This window comes from Brienomyrus brachyistius, chromosome 21 (genome assembly GCF_023856365.1).
Source record: "Brienomyrus brachyistius isolate T26 chromosome 21, BBRACH_0.4, whole genome shotgun sequence".
Classification (NCBI taxonomy): domain Eukaryota; kingdom Metazoa; phylum Chordata; class Actinopteri; order Osteoglossiformes; family Mormyridae; genus Brienomyrus; species Brienomyrus brachyistius.
This window is the reverse complement of record NC_064553.1, coordinates 19,494,268-19,512,586: the sequence shown is the minus strand read 5'-3', so window position 1 is coordinate 19,512,586 and position 18,319 is coordinate 19,494,268. Positions and strand designations below refer to the sequence as shown.

At 40.9% G+C, this 18,319-nt stretch overlaps 1 protein-coding gene across 1 annotated transcript in view; it reads left to right on the top strand.

The window, feature by feature from the left end:
• rc3h1b (ring finger and CCCH-type domains 1b) overlaps window positions 1–18,319 on the top strand; it is a 39,807-nt gene that overhangs the window by 13,031 nt on the left and 8,457 nt on the right. The window contains exons 8-19 of the mRNA XM_048990147.1: window positions 1,845–1,963; window positions 2,055–2,167; window positions 2,260–2,553; window positions 9,410–9,606; window positions 10,580–10,998; window positions 11,096–11,248; window positions 12,288–12,443; window positions 12,706–12,925; window positions 13,079–13,178; window positions 13,281–13,377; window positions 13,618–13,779; window positions 17,791–17,891. Coding sequence (XP_048846104.1) covers window positions 1,845–1,963; window positions 2,055–2,167; window positions 2,260–2,553; window positions 9,410–9,606; window positions 10,580–10,998; window positions 11,096–11,248; window positions 12,288–12,443; window positions 12,706–12,925; window positions 13,079–13,178; window positions 13,281–13,377; window positions 13,618–13,779; window positions 17,791–17,891 — 2,131 coding nt within the window. The remainder of the gene's footprint in view (window positions 1–1,844; window positions 1,964–2,054; window positions 2,168–2,259; window positions 2,554–9,409; window positions 9,607–10,579; window positions 10,999–11,095; window positions 11,249–12,287; window positions 12,444–12,705; window positions 12,926–13,078; window positions 13,179–13,280; window positions 13,378–13,617; window positions 13,780–17,790; window positions 17,892–18,319) is intronic.

The following is an 18,319-nucleotide window of genomic DNA, read 5'->3' as shown; positions in this document are numbered from 1 at the left end:
TTGGTTAGTTGGCTGGCATGTGTTTTTCAATTCAAGACAATGCACATACATTTACATGTATGTAATAGTATTGTTACCTTGTAAGTAGACTGTAGGGTTTGCAAACTACCCCAATACTTTTGATGTAGCTAATTTTAGGTTTATAAAGAAATAGCATAGATTTGCGGTAGCATAGATTTCTTGCGTGTCATGCCAGATTCATGAGATTCAGGAACCCTGGGAAAGTGGAGCAAGATGAAGTGAGAGATAAGAGAGATGCTCCAGCTTTTTCCAAATATGACGCTTAGCGCTCGCTCCCACTCCAACATTGCCTTGCTCACATGTTATGAGCGCAAGTTGTATATGTATATGCCATCATCCATTACTGAGGTCTGACAGACATCAGGATGTAGAGCCAGTATCTCAATCCCTCAATCCTCCACCACCCCCACCAATGTCTCTGCTCGGCACAACCATAGAAATTATTTTTAAGTCTACCTGGTGTGTACCTGTCTCAGTAAACCTTTTTTTTCGCCATTTCTCACCCTGCACATTTAACTGAGAATATTTCATGTTAAAAATAAAATAAATTAATTATTAATATTGTAATGCCTAGAGGAAACACTTGTTGATTAATCCATCCTGGCTGTTATTATCTTAATTTTCCACATTGCATTTGAGTAGCCCTAATTTAGACTAACTACCTGAAAGGACTTCAAATACGTTAATTACATTTTTCTGCTTAGTTAATAATAGCCATAAAAGACAAATGCACTGTTACAATAAATTAAAATAAAAGAATGAACTTGTCCCTGATCACACCTTTATTTAGAAAAACAGAACGGCACACTTTTTAAGCTACTATACCTTTTTTAGCGACCGAGTCTGTCGACACCATTACTGTATCACTATGACTAATAAGAATAGGAGTCTCCAAAAGTGTTCTTCGGTACTTAAACTTGGGATTTGAGTGCACAAATGCATTTACTAACATACTCTAAATTAGTTTATGTACGCAATTTGAAACACAACAGGTTATACTAATGGAAGAGTAAGAAAAGACTTGGTGAGTAGGGGAGTGTGGGCTGTTAATGGGCTGAAATGTGCAAAAAATATGAATAGTAGTAATAGTGATTAAGTACTGAATGTATGAATAGTCATTTAAAAGAAATTTTAAAGCATAAAAGGATCTATGTGAAATTACAGTACCTTTACAAGACAACCCAACTCATCGCCCAGCCCTACTCGGAACCTCTCTTTGGCTCTCACTCTCCACCAGCTTCCTCCTTTTTATTCTCATTTTATTTTTCAAAACAATCAGCTATAGACCCCTTCATTTTTTAAACTTGTTAAAACCACCACCAAAGGGATTGTTTTGCCTGTTTTTCATCAGTGTGCATTTATGTACATACTCCTGCATGCAGGAAAAGAGATATCAACCCCTCCTGCCCAAAAAAAAAAAAAATGACGCACTTAGACAGCAAAGAAGGAAAAAAAACTTTCACCATGTGAAATTTTAACTTGCACACTCGATAAATGGTTGCAATATGTGACCATTTTGGTCACAGTTTGGAGTCTTGGTATATGTATTTTTTAAAAACCACAGTGATAAACAGTTTCTTAAGTTACTGTATCTCTTGTGATGTGGGCATAGTGGTAGAAGTAAAAAAAATGTGTGTGCTGGACAATTAAATTTTCTTTAATCTTGAATCTGATTTCGACTGGCTAACTCCAACTGTTTAACATCCTACCTAATAACACACATGGAATTTTTTGCTACATTTTTCTGAGACAGTACTTGCTGTTTACCAGCAGTGTAATCTGGCACGGTTTATTAATTCTTTTTCTTTGTTGTCTTTTCCAAGATGCTCCCCCACCCACCTGGGATCAGCTGGAGAAGGGCCTGGTGGCAGTAAAGACAGTGGTCCATGGCTTGGTAGATTTCATCCAGAACCACAGCAAGAAGGGCACTGAGCAGCAGCAGGTTAGTGGTTCTCCTACAGGACAGTTGTTCTCGTCAGACCTTTTGGATCTGCTGTGGATCAGCATGTCTAACCTTTCTTGTCTATCCGCAGCCTCCACAACACAGCAAGTATAAGACATATATGTGCCGGGATATGAAGCAGAAAGGTGGCTGTCCCCGGGGTGCCAGCTGTACGTTTGCCCACTCTCAGGACGAGCTGGAGAAGTGAGTGTGGCTTGCTATAACACGAAGGGAAATTGTTAGGCCCTTCATCTTGAGGCTGTCCTTAATGTATTTTTTTTGTCCTCGATCCATAGATACCGGAAGATGAACAAACGCCTGACAGCCCGCCGGCAGCTCAGCCAGTCCCTGACTCAGCTGAACGAAGTGGGCCACCCCTGTTCTCCTGGCCTGCTGCCTGATGATGGCAGTCTGGTAGACACTGTTGCCCACAAGGCCTCTTCGGTAACCAATGGTATTGTGGCTGCTGGATCTGGCTCTTCCTTGAACCAGCTCATTTCCCGTGGCACTGACTCAGCGTACGATTCCACCCGAAAACCTGCAAAGCTGGACTCGGTGAGCCTTAGTGCTCCAGGATCACCGCCTGACTCGTAAGTAGGAAAAACGCCAGTGTCCACCATCCTCTTATGTCATGGATCTCACTGGTCATGGTATTTCTGGAATATCTTTTAACAAGTCTATTCCAGACATGGAAAGTCAGGGGATTTTGGTAGTTTTTTGGTCTAAGTCATTCAGAATCATGGAATTACTTTTGTAGCAAGTTTATTGCCATTCAAAAAATATCTAATATTTTCTTTGCAGTTATCTTTTTATTATTTATTATTTTGGTTATTTCTCATGTTTCCCATGTTGCGTGAGTGTTGCTGGTTACTTGATTTTTTGGGCAATCCATTTATACCATCCTGACCCATGAAAAACTGGCAATCATAAGAACATAAGAACTATACAAATGAGAGGAGGCCATTCGGCCCATCAAGCTCGCTTGGGGAGAACTTAACTAATAGCTCAGAGTTGTTAAAATCTTATCTAGCTCTGATTTAAAGGAACCCAAGGATTCAGCTTGCACTACGTTATCAGGAAGACTATTCCATACTCTGACTACGCGCTGTGTAAAGAAGTGCTTCCTTAAATCCAGTTTGAAATGTTCTCCTGCTAATTTCCACCTATGGCCACGAATTCGTGTATTTGAACTAATGCTGAAGTAACTATTTGGTTGAACAGCATCCAAACCTGTTAGAATCTTATATACCTGGATCATGTCCCCCCTCAGTCTCCTTTGCTTGAGACTGAACAGATTTAGCTCAAGTAACCTTTCCTCGTATGACATTCCTCTAAGACCAGGAATCATTTTTGTGGCCCTACGCTGCACCTTTTCTAATGCCACAATGTCCTTTTTAAGATATGGTGACCAAACCTGCACACAATATTCTAGGTGAGGTCTCACCAGGGAATTGTATAATCTTAGCATTACCTCCCTTGACTTACACTCCACACACCTGGAGATATACCCCAACATCCTATTGGCCTTTTTTATTGCTTCCCCACACTGGCGAGAATGGGACATGGAAGCATCAGCATACACACCAAGGTCTTTTTCATGATCAGCTACCTTTATTTCAGTGGGACCCATAAAATACCTGTACTTTATATTTCTGCTCCCTACATGGAGTACCTTACATTTGTCTACGTTAAATTTCATCTGCCAGGTATCGGCCCAGTCACTAATTAAATCAAGATCCCGCTGTAGCTGCTGAGCCGCTAATTCAGTATCTGCTACACCACCCACCTTGGTGTCATCTGCAAATTTCACCAGTTTACTGTATATATTGGTATCTACTTCATTTATGTAAATTAGAAACAATAGTGGTCCTAAAATCGAACCCTGCGGTACCCCACTATGGACGCAGGCCCACTGTGACATTGTGCCTCTTATAACTACTCGCTGTTTCCTATCTGTTAACCAGTTATCAATCCAGGTCGCTACGGTACCTAAAATACCTGTCGCTTTGAGTTTAAGTAGGAGTCTCTTGTGGGGGACAACATCAAAAGCCTTTTGGAAATCTAAGTAGATGACATCATAGGCCTTCTTATCATCAACTACCTGAGTAGCTTCCTCAAAAAACTCCAACAGATTCGTTAAACAGGATCTACCTCTCCTAAATCCATGCTGGCTACCCCGCAAAATGTTATTGGAGTCCAGGTAATCTACCATTTTCTCTTTGATTATAGCCTCCATAACTTTACCAGTTATACAAGTTAGACTGATTGGCCTATAGTTTGACAAATTACTTCTATCCCCTTTTTTGAAAATGGGCGTTATGTTGGCATGCTTCCAATCAGAAGGTACCACACCTTCAGATAAGGATTTTTGAAACAGTAAAGTTAACAGTCAGCAAATAATATCCCTCATCTCTTTTAACACTATAGGTAAGATGCCATCAGGGCCCTGTGATTTATTTATTTTGAGCTTAGCTAGGCTTTGCAAAACATCAGCTTCAGTTATATATATATATATATATATATATATATATATATATATATATATATATATATATATATATATATATATATATATATATATATTAGTTATAGACGATGCTGGATCAGTAATAAGAACTAGCAAGTTACTAATGTCCTCAACAGTGAATTCCCGTGCAAAACTATCATTGAACTCATTTACTATATCAATGTCCTTTACTATTTTAAGACCCCTACTATCCTGCAGATTAGTAATTTCAGGTTTTAGAGCTCTTTTAGAGTTAAAATACTGGAAGGAACTTTTAACGTCATCCTTAGCTTCCAATGCAATCATCCTTTCGACATTTCTTTTAGCTCGTCTAATATCATTTTTTAACTCAGCCTGTAGACTTAGATATTCCTGCTTTATTCTAGTCATTTTATTTAGTCGAAAAACCACAAAAACCCCCTCACAACAGGCTACTGCCGGAGCGGGGAAAAAAGTGGAAAATGTCCTCCCGGCCCCGACTGGCGACCGAGCAAAGCTCAGGAGCAACTGTCCTTTTCCGGCGCTGGGTAACGTTACCGACGCTAGATATTATTAGCTGTTATCGCCTCGCCGGTGTTTGTTACAGAGTTAAACGCGAACAGAAAATGCTGCTCACTGTCCGTAACAATCGCGCTGTTAATTAACAGACAGGACAGACAAGCACTCACGCCGACCGAAATAAGAACAGAATAACTTCTGTCTTTCAGGTAATTTTATTTTTAGAACCAAAAGTACTCCAAATTTACATTTTCCTGATGTGTGCCTTTGTTAGTAGGTGGAGGGCACCTACCTGATAACAAAGGCGCACATCAGGAAAATGTAAATTTTGAGTGCTTTTGGTTCTAAAAATAAAATTACCTGAAAGACAGAAGGCACGTGGGTCCCCCCTCCAATGGGCTCACCACCTGTAGGAGAGGCCAAAGGGGTTGGGTGCAGTGTGAGTTGGGCAGTGGCCGAAAGTGGGGACCTTGGCGGTCTGATCTTCGGCTGCAGAAGGTAGCTCTAGGGACAGGGAATGTCACCCCTCTGGTGGTGAAGGAGTCTGAGCTGGTGCGTGAGGTTGTGAGGTTCCGACTAGATACAGTTGGGCTCACCTCGACGCACGGCTTGGTCTCCTTGAGCGGGGTTGGACTCTTTCACTCTGGAGTTGCTCACGAGGAGACTCCGAGCAGGGGTGGGCATACTTATTGCCCCCTGGCTGGGTGCCTGTACATTGGGGTTTACCATAGTGGACAAGAGGGTAGCCTCCCTGGGCTTATGCGTCAAACGGCAGTTCAGAATAACCATCCTTTTTGGAGTCCTTGGAAGGGGTGTTGGAGAGCGCTCCTCCTGGGGACTCTCTTGCTCTCCTGGGGGACTTCAATGCTCGCGTGGGCAATGGCAGTGAGACCTGGAGGGGCATGATTGGGAGGAACGGCTTCCCCGATATGAGCCCGATTTGGTATTTTGTTATTAGACTTCTGGGCTCATCACGGATTTTCCATAATGAACACCATGTTCAAACATAACGGTGTCCATATGTGCCCTTGGCACGGGGACACCCTAGGCCGCAGTTCGATGATCGACTTTGTGGTCGTGTCATCGGACTTGCGGACTTGCGGAGGAGAGGGGTGGAGCTATCAACCGATCACCAGCTGGTGGTGGGTTGGCTCTGCTGGTGGGGGAGGAAGCCGGTCAGACCTGGCAGACCCATGCGTATAGTGTGGGTCTGCTGGGAAAGTCTGGTGGAATCCCCCATCAGAAGGAGCTTCAACTCCTACCTCCAGCAGAACTTCAGGATTAGGTCTGTGTTTTTTGCAGATGATGTGGTTCTGTTGGCCTTATCATACTATGACCTTTGGCTCTCACTGGAGCAGTTCGCAACCGAGTATGAAGCGGCAGGGATGAAAATCAGCCCCTCCAAATCCGAGACCTTGGTCCTCAGCCAGAAAACGGTGGAGTGCTCTCTCCGGGTCAAGGAGGGAGTCCTTCCCCAAGAGCTTAAGTATCTCGGGGTCTTGTTCACGAGTGCGGGAAGAATGGAACGGGAGATCGAGAGGCGGATTGGTGCAGCGTCAGCAGTGATATGGGCGCTGCATCGGTCTGTCATGGTGAAGAAGGGGCTGAGTCAAAAGGCAAAGCTCTCGATTTCCCAGTTGATCTACCCTCACCTATGATCATGAACTGTGAGTAGTGACCGAAAGAACGAATGAAATATAAGCGGTCGAAATGGGTTTCTCTGCAAGGTGGCTGGGCTCTCCCTTACAGGTAGGGTGTGAAACTCAGTTATTCGGGAGGGACCCAAAGTAGAGCTGCTGCTTCTCCGCATCGAGAGGAGCCAGATGTGGTGGCCCAGGCATCTGATTAAGATGCCTCCTGGACAGCTCCCTGGTGAGGTATTCTGGGCATGTCCCACTGGGAGGAGGCCCCGTGGAAGACGCAGGACACGCTGGAGAGACAGTGTCTCCCGGCTAGCCTTGGAATGCCTCAGGATTTCCCCCAGAGGAGCTGGACGAAATGGCCATCAAAACATAAGAACATAAGAAATTTACAAACGAGAGGAGGCCATTCAGCCCATCAAGCTCCTTTGGGGAGAACTTAATTTAGCTCAGAGTTGTTAAAATCTTATCTAGCTCTGATTTAAAGGAACCCAGGGTTTTAGCTTGCGCTACACTTGCAGGAAGACTATTGGTACGTTCCATTATCTCTCGGAACTCAGAAATTCCGAGTTGAGTGACATCATGTCCGACAATCTCCCGTTCGTGCTACCACAACTCGGAACAAACATGGTTGCCTTCATGAATACGCTGCTGTGTGTTGTTACTTTATGTTTTAGCAGTTTTGGAGTAAGATTATTATTTCCGAAACACAAACAAACAAGAAACACAAACTAGTCAAACCAAAATAAAAGCTTTATGAAATATTTTAATACATTCAAAGCGATATTCTTTTTTCGAGAGGCAAAAAAACTACAAACAAACGAAAAACACTAACAAAGTCTGGTAAAAATCTGATATTGCATGCTAGAATACTGTTTATGGTCACGATATGGTATTCTCTAAATCGAACATGTGCAATTTCATTTATAATTATTAATACATTTCACAAAATAAACATTTTTAAAGATTTGTAAAATAGAATTACTGTTGAGTGTGTAAGCCGCCATGTTGAAATTACGTCACAGGGGCAAAGCGGACAAGAAAATTCTGTCTGACATCAACGTCATAAAAGAGGCATGTTTCCGATGGGAACTGACGTGTTTCATGACATTTTTCATGAGTTCCGAGTTGGAGAGAAATAATCGAACGCACCATATTCCATAGTTTAACTATACGCTGTGTAAGGAAGTGCTTCCTCATATTCATTGAAAAAAATGTTCCCGCTAATTTCCACTTATGGCCATGAGTGCTAGTATTTAAACTAATATTGAAATAACCATTTGGCTGAACAGCATCCCGACCTGTTAGAATCTTATAAACCTGGATCATGTCCCCCCTTAGTCTTTGCTTGGGGCTAAACAGATGCAGCTCAGCTAACCACTGCTCATAAGACATTCCTCTAAGACCAGGAATCATTCTCGTCGCCCTACATTGCACCCTTTCCAAGGCAGCAATGTCCTTCTTAAGGTATGATGACCAAACCTGCACACAATATTCTAGGTGAGGTCTTATAAATATCTGTACTTTATGTCTGCTACTTGCAAGGATCACTTTACGTTTCATTTCATCTACCCTCCACATCATTTCATCAAAGTGGTAGATGATGGATGGATGGATGGATGGACAGACTTCAAAGACTGGGTATAAAAAGTAGATGATAGCTAAAATTAAGGTTTGTAAAACTGCTATTGATCTGTTAAATATGGGAAAGGGAGCCATTCGCAGCCACACAAACGGTAATCAATGGTTTAAAACACTGTTTGATTCATATACTGTGTGATACGTTTATGAGAAATTAAATTGAAGAGATTGAAGAGAAGAAAAGCAAACGGGAACTGGTCACAAAAAGACATCTGTCTTCCGCTACATGGAAAACCTCTGTATTCACACAGACAATATTGGTGCAAAATCAAGTGATTTGTTTGGATGGGTCTGCATCTTGGCAATACCACCAGCTTATTTGACAGACCTTGTTTTTTTTTTTTAACTTTACACATTGTTTGGATACATTTATTTTCTTACTTTACAAATTACTGTTTTGACAAATGTGCTTAAATGTGCTTAGATGTGTTTAGTATATGCACTTCTTGTTTTATCCTGTTAATTTTGTGTTTGCTAAAAAAAAACAAAAAAAAACAAACATATTTAATTGTAATTTTTTGGGGCCAGGAATTGGTTTTCCATTATTTCTTATGGGGAATCCCATCTTCCTTCTGCCATATTGTTGAGGAATCCAGAAGGAAAATTTTAATCAATTCTTTTTAATAATTAAGTAATTGAGTTTTATCGAGTAATCGTAACAGCTCTTCTGATCACGTTTGCTTATACACATTTGTGCTGTACCACACTTATGCCTGTCAACAGGACTGTTTGTGACTTCCAATATATTTGCCCAGCTGCAAAGGTGACCAACTGGATTACAGTAACTTGACTTGATATTTAAAAGTTGATATTCAACTCTTGATTATAAAAATAAAGAAACCTTGAAGTATCGAGGTAAGGAATCAATTTTTTTCCCCTCCCATCCCTAATGTGGGAGAGAATTGCAGCTGGAGGAAGCCTGAACACCACAGGGAGACCATACAAAGATACACATACACAAACTAATCAAGACTTGAACCCATGACCAAGGGGGTCTGAGAAAAGAGCACTACCTGAGCCTCAGTGCCATCCAGTCAGATCACTGCATTTTGCAAAACTCTTTCTGAATTGTACTACATATCTATTGAGAATCTCTAATAAGATGAAGCCCTGAAAACTGTCTGTCTTTTTATAAAGAGACTGCTTTTTCTCATTATGCAGGCTGGACACCGTTCCGAAATCTGTGATGGCTGGGACTCCTCATACAATATCCCATGCCAGGATACGTGACCACCCTATGACGAAACAGATGCCTTTGGTCCCCAGGGGACCCCAGATATACCCTCCACAGCAGCTTGACATGTTCTACCCAGAGCCAAGGGCGCCTGTCTCAGTTTCGCAGTATGAGTATCCAGCAGGTATTTTCTATCACTATCACTTCCTGTGAGTCGGAATGTTGCAGTTTTTCAGATTCTATTGCCAGATAGTAAACTCAAACCAAAAAAAGTTCTTTATTTTTATGAATAGAGCTGACTATATTATCATGTTTTAATGTAGGGAAATGTGTGTGTGTGCGCGTGCGTGCGTGCGTGTGTGCATAATGGGAAATGTACAATGATGAGCCAAAACATTATGGCCACCCTCACGTGACGTGAATGATGTTGACTTGATGATCTTGTAAAAACACTTTGTTCAGAGATCTAGGATATATTAGACATCAAGCCAAGTGATGCATTCGGAAGTTTGTGGTTTTTCCCTTCTCTTATCACTCAGTAGATACCCATCATTGGTTGACCGTGAGCGCCTCACGAACCTTGCCGTTTGGAGGTGCTCTGACCCAGTTGTCCATAATGATTTGGCCCTTGTCAGAGTCAGTCAGATCTTTACCCCTGCCCATTTCTTCTACATTCAACATATTGACTATGATTACCGAATGTTGGCTTACTTGCTAATATATCCCAGACCTTGACACACCGCTTTTATGCGATAGTTACCATTATTCACTTCTCATGGGGATGGTCATGTTTTGTTTTTCAGTGTATATGTTAAAAATATCTGGAATACATGCGATGTATTTATATAAGCAAGCACAAGTACGTAATTAAAGTATTTAAAAATGTGTATATGCACTCAGAGGCTACTTTGTAATCTCGCTAGTACCAGCTCCGACCCACTTTTACCTCAAGAACTGCTTTGAGGGTGAACGTGTGTTCAGAGAATCCTTTCTGCATGCTGTTATTCCACTGAACTGTGGCACTTGTGACGTTCCTGCCATTATCTTGGCCCATTGACATGACCCAAAAGATTTTCCAATCCAAAGAAAACAAGTGTTAAAACATCCATTCATTCCTACAACATATATGATAATAGGCTTGTTGTTCTTTTAACCAGGTAATCCATATGGTTACCAGCCACCGCAGTTCGTCCAAGCCCGCTATATCCGCAATCCTCCACCTCCTGCGGATTCAGGCCTCCCCCCTTACCAGGACCCTTATCAGAGCTACAGTACTGAGCGTCAGTACTCCAGCACGCAGGGCCCCCAATTCCCTGCGGTGCCACAGCAAGTGTACCCTCCTCACTACGATGGCCGTCGTCATGCTGCCTATGCGGCCCCTCCTCCTCCACTACAGCCCTTCCCTGCACATGACGACTTGGTAAGAATCAGCCCCGTTCCTGTTGATGTATCCCTGCAAGCTCCGCTTCCAGCAGCAGCATCCCAGCATCACTCGGAATCCTCTCGGGACCGATTCCCTCCTGAAGGCTACTGCCCTGCCGGTGCTCAACATTCTCAGGCGAGAACCTACTCCAGGGTCAGTGTTACGCTGCAAATGAGATATTTTCATAAATCTCAAGTTCCTTTTTGTGTTGGCTTTATACACTATTTTCTTGTCCGGTTGTGGCTTTCAGGATTCTTACAGTCGGTCGCAGCATAGTCTGGACTACCTTCACCGTAGACGCAAGGAGATCATGGCCCAGTTGGAGGAGAGAAAGGTCATCTCTCCTCCACCATTTGCTGCCTCACCGACACTGCCCCACACGTTCCCAGCCGAAACCCAGGAGGTGATTAGCCCCCTTGCCCTATTCAGCACTGAAGTAGCAGTATAATTGGGTAAAAACAGAAGGTTTTATTGGAACTGGATGAGAAACATTAATATGTTTCCAAAAAATAATATAGTTATGTACCATATTGTGTAAGAGATGCAGCTAAGCGACTGGGCTAACCTTAATTTTAGCTGTGATTTATTTTGACAAATGGAAATCGAAGAGTAAATTAAGCAAAATAAGTTAGTGAGGACAAAGACAGGCTAGACTACTCTGAGAGGCTAAATGGTACATATCTATGGCTAACCTCGTTTTATTGGGTGAGTATCAAACCCAAATGTTGTCTTTTAAGATGTATTTACATTACAGTTGTGCTGTAGTGATGTTTAACCTCTGCTTTGCTAAACTGACTGCAGTATTATTCACTTAATATGAAGTGCTTCCACATAACTGAGGCTTTTGCCTATATTTGAACCCTCATCCGTTATGTTCCATCTTCCATCCGTTATATTGCAGTGATTTCAAGAAGGAAAACGTTAATCAATGCTTTAATAATCATTACTGGTCATTAGAAAAAAACTCTGAATGATCATATTTTGGCTATGCCCCATGTAGGAAAAGCACGACAACTAAAGTTTTTTATTATTATTTTTCAAAAAAAAAATTTCTGAGATCTCGATGGTACATGAACATGCCAAAGTTAATAAAAAAAAATTATGATGCAAAAATTAAAAACAATTTTTTGGAAATTTGTAATATAGAATGACCCAGTATGACTTCATTGTAACTCTTTTTATTTTGGTCAGAACAACTACACTCACAAAACCTGTGCATAAAATAATAATATCCAGCTGCAGGAATACATTTTTACAGAAAGCTTACTTTCCTTACATGCAAGTCACTATTAGTAGTTACTATAGTGTAAGAGATAATGTACACTAAACTTCTTTAAATCTGCGCATACTCTGTAGCATTCTATAAATCTTGTAGCTCTCCTTAAATGTAGTGTTATGATTCCATAAGCTTTGCATTTTCCCCCTCTTTTGTGTATGAACAGTATATGGAGGACACCACCAAAGTCTTTGGGAAGGGAAGAGAGGCAGACTATCTTGGCCAATACTCTCCCTGGTCATGTGACACCTTTGGCTCATACATCAGCTCAAAAGACGTCAAGTCCAAAGATGTCATGGCACCTGGGGCCATGGAAATGATGGTGAATGTCTTAATTACTATTGCTCCGGGATTATCATCGGGTAGTTTGTTGGGCATGTTATTAAAACGTAGTTTTAACGTAGTTAATAAGTAGTTTTTAGTTTTTATAGGACATACTGGCCATGTATAAAATTATTTGAGATGGTTCTAGACTTGATGGGGTCCTGTTTTGATTGGGAAAATTGCCTATTTTGATTTGTTGGTTCCATGAGAACCAGGGAGTATATAATGAAAGCTGACATGATGATCTGTCTTGTATGAAGAACACAGACAGCAAGTGCCTGAGGGAGCCACTCATAGACGTGCAGCGCCGGGCAGCCGACGTTAAAGATGACGACCCTATCATCCCCTTCGGACCACAGCCCACTGTGTCCCGCTTCGGCGCCATCTCTCGCACCTCTAAAACTGGTTACCAAGCGGCTGGTCCAGTTCAGACTCTGGCGTCTGCGCAGGGCTCTGGCACCAAGCACATCTCTGCTGGAAGTATGTTTGTTGCCATGTCAAGGAATCGTTTGCTTCTTTATAAGATGTTTTTATTTGTTTTGCTGGCATCGCTAATGTATTATATTCCTTACAGAAGTAGCATAAAGGAAGGTTCATTAAATATTCCACTGCCCATCCCTTTTTTTCTGCCAGCCTCAGCTGAGTACAATGCCTACGGGAATCATGGATGCTGGGGGGGGGCAGCTTATGCTCTTCACCAAAACGCCAGTTCTCAGGGACGTTTCAATGAACGGTACATAGACTCATTCCCTTGTCTGACTTCTGTGGTGGAGGTGTGTTTAGTGATCTCTTCTTATGCCTGACATGGTCCCTGTGAATACTGTCTTTCATGCAGGCTATCCATGCCGTCTGCTGACAGAGAGCAGCTGAAGATGGAGCTCCAGCAGGTCAATCAGCAGATTAACCAGCAGACCCAGATGCATGGCATGGTGGTGTGTATGCACATTGGCCTGAATACATGCAAATACATTAATTGTACAAATGCGTCACAATATCCACTTTTTCACAGTTACTCATTTTGTTTTGTGCCTGCTTTTCAAGATGTGTGGGGGTATCCTGTTAGCTTATCCTGTTACCTAATCTTATGCTTTTTTATCAGTCAAATGGATTTTATGTAAAATTTCCTGTGCTGTTTTTTTTTGGATCAACATCTGAATTCCACCCCACCTCAGGCTGCCAGCAACCTGAAGTTACTGCAGAAGGAGGGGGCTGTGCTGGCCCCCCAGGCAGCACAGGTCAAGTGGTCAGTGGGGGTCGTGTCCAGTGAGCAGCTTAGCTTGGAGCTTCACCATGTGGAGAGGGAAATCGGCAAAAGAACTCTGGAAATCGCTATGGTGAGCTTTGGTGGCACCAGGAAATGGCAATATGTGGTTCGGGTTCAGATTGACCCCTACATCGCTCTCACTTCCGTCCAAAGTTCATCTTGTGACCTACTGCAAATCCATACATAATGATTGAAATGGGTCCTGAATGTAATAAGGCTGCAAAGCAGGGAATGCAAAACAAAAATTCTCTGTATACAAAAGAAATGGAGCCCTATTGATCAATCATTTACTCAGTTTGATTTCAGTTCATTTTTATATGGTGCCTTTCACAACAGAGTTAAGGTGCTTTACATGGGTAAATAATATTACAATATTGTTACGATACAATAATATAAAAACAGGGAAAAGGGAAGACAAAATAATGAAAGAAAGAAAGCCAAATGACAATGGAGGAGAAGAACCAAAAACTTCCAAGTAGTGAGACAAAAAAACCTCTGGGAGTCTAAGGCCAACTGGCTGCCTAACCCCCCTCCCCCTGGGCATGCTAACATTACTGAAAAAGAGTGGGCTTATTTACTAAAAACAAGGCGTAGAGTGTGATCGAGGTCAAAGCTAAATTACATCAATGTGTCAGACTGAAGTCTGCATCCACAGTGTTAAAGATCGTAAGTCACACCCACAATGTCACCCTTCCATGGAACTGAACCAGGACTCCAGCTAAGATGGTGCCACCCCAGGTACTGTCCGGATGTATGGGAAGGCAGGCAGAGAGCATGGGTGGTTAGAACATGCATAGACGCTTTGATGGACAAGCTTAGCAGATTAAAATGGCATCAGCAGCCATAGTTACAGTGTGTTATGTGTTAAGTTGCGAGTAGGCTAAACTGAAGCATTAAGAATGAGGCTGACTCGGCATTCCCTACATAGGCTGGAAAACCATACCACAATAAGAAGGCCTTATAGCTGAATTCTTTACCACCAGCTGTCACTTTATTTATATGGGATGACAAGGAAACCTGTGTTATGTGATCTGAGTGGGTGATGTGGCTTGTAAACTTGAAGAAATTCTCTTAGGTAGGCAGATGCTAGATCAATTACTGCCTTATATGCAAGTAAAAGAACTTCGAAGTCGGTCCTGTAGCTGACAGGAAGCCAGTGCAAGGAACTAAGAGCAATCTTCCTGATCCTGGTAACAATTTGAGCTGCTATATATTGAACATGCTGCAAAGTGTTTAATATGTGGTGTGTGCTCCCAGATATCAGAGCAGCTCTTGGGAAAAAAAAGTTCAGCTCCTATGAGTGGTGTGCGGAGATTACAGCATTCCTGTCCGCGGACTTGCCTTCAAGCAAGAGAACCTCTTTTTTTTGTGCATTTAGGGTGCTTTCCTGCCGCACCAGGTACCGTATTTTTGGTACTTTGAGAAAGTACCAAAAGTACGGTATTTCAAGGTGTTTGGTATCAGCACTGAGAGGCAGGGTATTTTGTACTGGTTTGGAGAAATGGCCGTAGTAGGAATGGACGACGTGATATTAATACCAATATCGCATTGTTATACACTTGCAATTAAGTAAACTATATTAAGATAAGGCTTTTTCTTACTTTCTATTCTGCATACGGGCATTATAGTGCAGGGAGTTTATATTTCGCTAAAACATCTTTACTCTGTCAGAAAAACAAACCTTAGTTAGCTTTCCCATTTTAATAATTATTCCTTTTATAGATTAATATATGTTTAAAAATCAGTTCACAGTTTACCTCCATTGCTCTCACATGGACGCTGCATGTGATCTCCGAGACGATCATAATCATTTTCAACCTTGCTGTTTAAAGCACTCCTAGATGGGTTTATGAGAAATGTATGAACTATTTTTTTGCTTTGTAAATACCCCAATATTTACTAAACAACAAAATCACAATGCTAGAACAGCATGCTATTTACGCTGCATACGTGCTGTCCTAGTATGTTAAACAAAGTACTTTTTAAATTTCTTGTCTTACAACAAAAAGATCAGAATTGCATCTGTTCTTGCGACCAGATCGCAATTAATTATTTTTATTTACTTTATTGATGTTTTCTGAGATCATAACTCTTTTCAGTGCGGTATTTGTATTGCGTTTCAGAGGCAGGCTAATTGCATAATCAATCGATAAAGAAGGCCTGTCAAATCCCAGCCCAAAGTACCAAAGAAGTACCCTAGCTGGTTTTGCACTTTTGGTACTGGTACTTGACCAGAAGTCAATTTAAAAGCAAAAGTACCGTACGAAAAGTACCGTACTTGGTGCAGTAGAAAAAGCGCCCTTAGTGATAAAAGTTTTTCAGTCATCCAGGTCTTTACATCATTAATGCAACTGGCTAAAGTGACAATAGATGTGTCATTTGGCATATCTTTTGGTAGAGCTGTCACAATTATTCGATTAAACCGATTATTAAAAAGCATTGATTACTCGGCAATATGGTAGTAGGAAGGCGCAACATAGTAGGTGAGGGTCCAAATAAACAGCAAGTAACAGCATCAGTTGTGTGGAAGCAATTCATTTTAAGAGTGAATGAAAATGCCATGTCAGTATTGCAAAGCACAAAGAATTTAAATGTTACCACAGTATAACTGCAATGCAAATACATCTTAGAAGACATTCATATGACAAGTATTTGTCATCACATTAACTTTAAAAAAATTATTTTGCTTATTGTGATTCCTTTGTGTCAAAATATTCGCTGTAAAATGAAGGTTAGCCCCATTGATTAACTGCATCATTTTACATAATATGTCTCATAATAACCAATTAATATTATTTTTTGTTAACATATTGTATGATTTGAGTGGAGCTGAAGGTTACTAGAAAAAGTTCACATTGTGATATTTAGGAGTACAAAATTAACTATATAACCACATAGAACGTATCTGTTGGTGTTGCCCTGAGTAGTGCCATCAGACAAAAAGCAATGCCAGCAAATCACTTGATTTTTCTCAATATTGCCCCTATGGAGTATAAAACATTTCTATATAACGGAATACAAATATAATTTTGTGATGAGTTCTTGTCCGCATTTTTCCTCTTAATTTCTGACAAACGTGTTGGTTTCCTGTGACTAAGTAAAAATGTTTGACCACATTTATGTTTTAGTGCAGCTTATTAATGTTTGAACCCAGCATAGCAGTGATGATTAACATTTCTCATTATGTTACCTAATAGCAGCATGTAGAGAGAGAACAATAAAGGATGCTCCCTATTTTGTCACATTGGTGAAGGAGTACAGTTATGCTGTAAGTTCACACAACATGATTTTAGCTCAGATTTTTTTCCAGTCACTGCCGGTTTTGGTAATCACTGATAAGACCCCCACAATAGAGACAAATTGGCACTCGATGGCCACATGTGAACTCTTCAAAGATGTGAAAAGTTAGCTGTTTTATAATATGTGAATTAAATATAACTACTCATGAAAATGAACTGTGGCTTGCAAAAGTATTCAGCCTCCTTGAAAGTCACAATTTTCTGCATGACACTCATATGCTGCAACAATCATTTCCATAGCTGAAGTAAACCAATTCCAATAGATATTTAACTTAAGAAGAATTTATTGTTTGCATAAGTGTTCAACCCCGACACAATAATGTTATGTTGAGAACCCCTTTGCTGCAGTAACAGCTTTAATTCATCTGGGGTAAACCAGTTTTGCATATTGTTCAGAAATTATTAGCTACAGATATACAGATTAGCTAGGTTGGGATAGAATCCCTTAGCAGCAGATTTCAAATAGTGGTGCAGATTCTCAATAGAGTTAAGCATGTATCACGTTTTTATATTTTCTATTTTTAATATTAGTACACAACTGATCTGTTTTGGCATTTGAAAATATAACAGAGCAAAAGAGTTCTCAACATAAATGTTGTTTGAGAAAACTCTGCATATATATTTTGTACTCCAGACAGTCAGCATGACTTTCAAGGGGGTTGAATACTTTTGCAAGCCACTGTATCACCTTCGGATTTCATGGATTTGTCATTTGGAGTGAGAAAAAAATTTATGTTTGAATTGTGTGGCTCATAAATTATTTTATTTTATTTTTTTAATAGGAGAATCATTCACCGCGTGAGGTCCACTACAAGCTGAAACCCACAGAAAACGGTCTTCCAGACCACAAAGTCCAGCTGGAAGACCTCTCTCTGGCTCTCACGTGAGAATCCTCTCTCACGTTTATGGGAATTGTATTTATTAAGTTGCCTGCCTAAGGTTATTTGTAGCATTTAAATTTTAAAAACAGGAAGTACTATAACAGCTGGAGGAGTAATAGCTATGACAAAATGCTTAACCTGAATGGCAGTAGAGTATGTTTTGCAGTTCCAGTGCCCTGCAGAATCATCAGAACACCTGAAAATCTTCATGAGCAAAGACTAACGATGACATTCATATTTCTCCAGTACACCTTAATGTTTAAGAACATTTAAGTGATGAGATGTGACTTTATGTTCATAACACACAGGCTAAATCCCTTAAGTCACCCATCTACGTGGGAAAGACCAGAGAATACACATAATAAATCAGACAAAAAAAATATAAGTTCATGGTTTTAAAAAATTTCCCCCACTACAGTAAAATAATTAA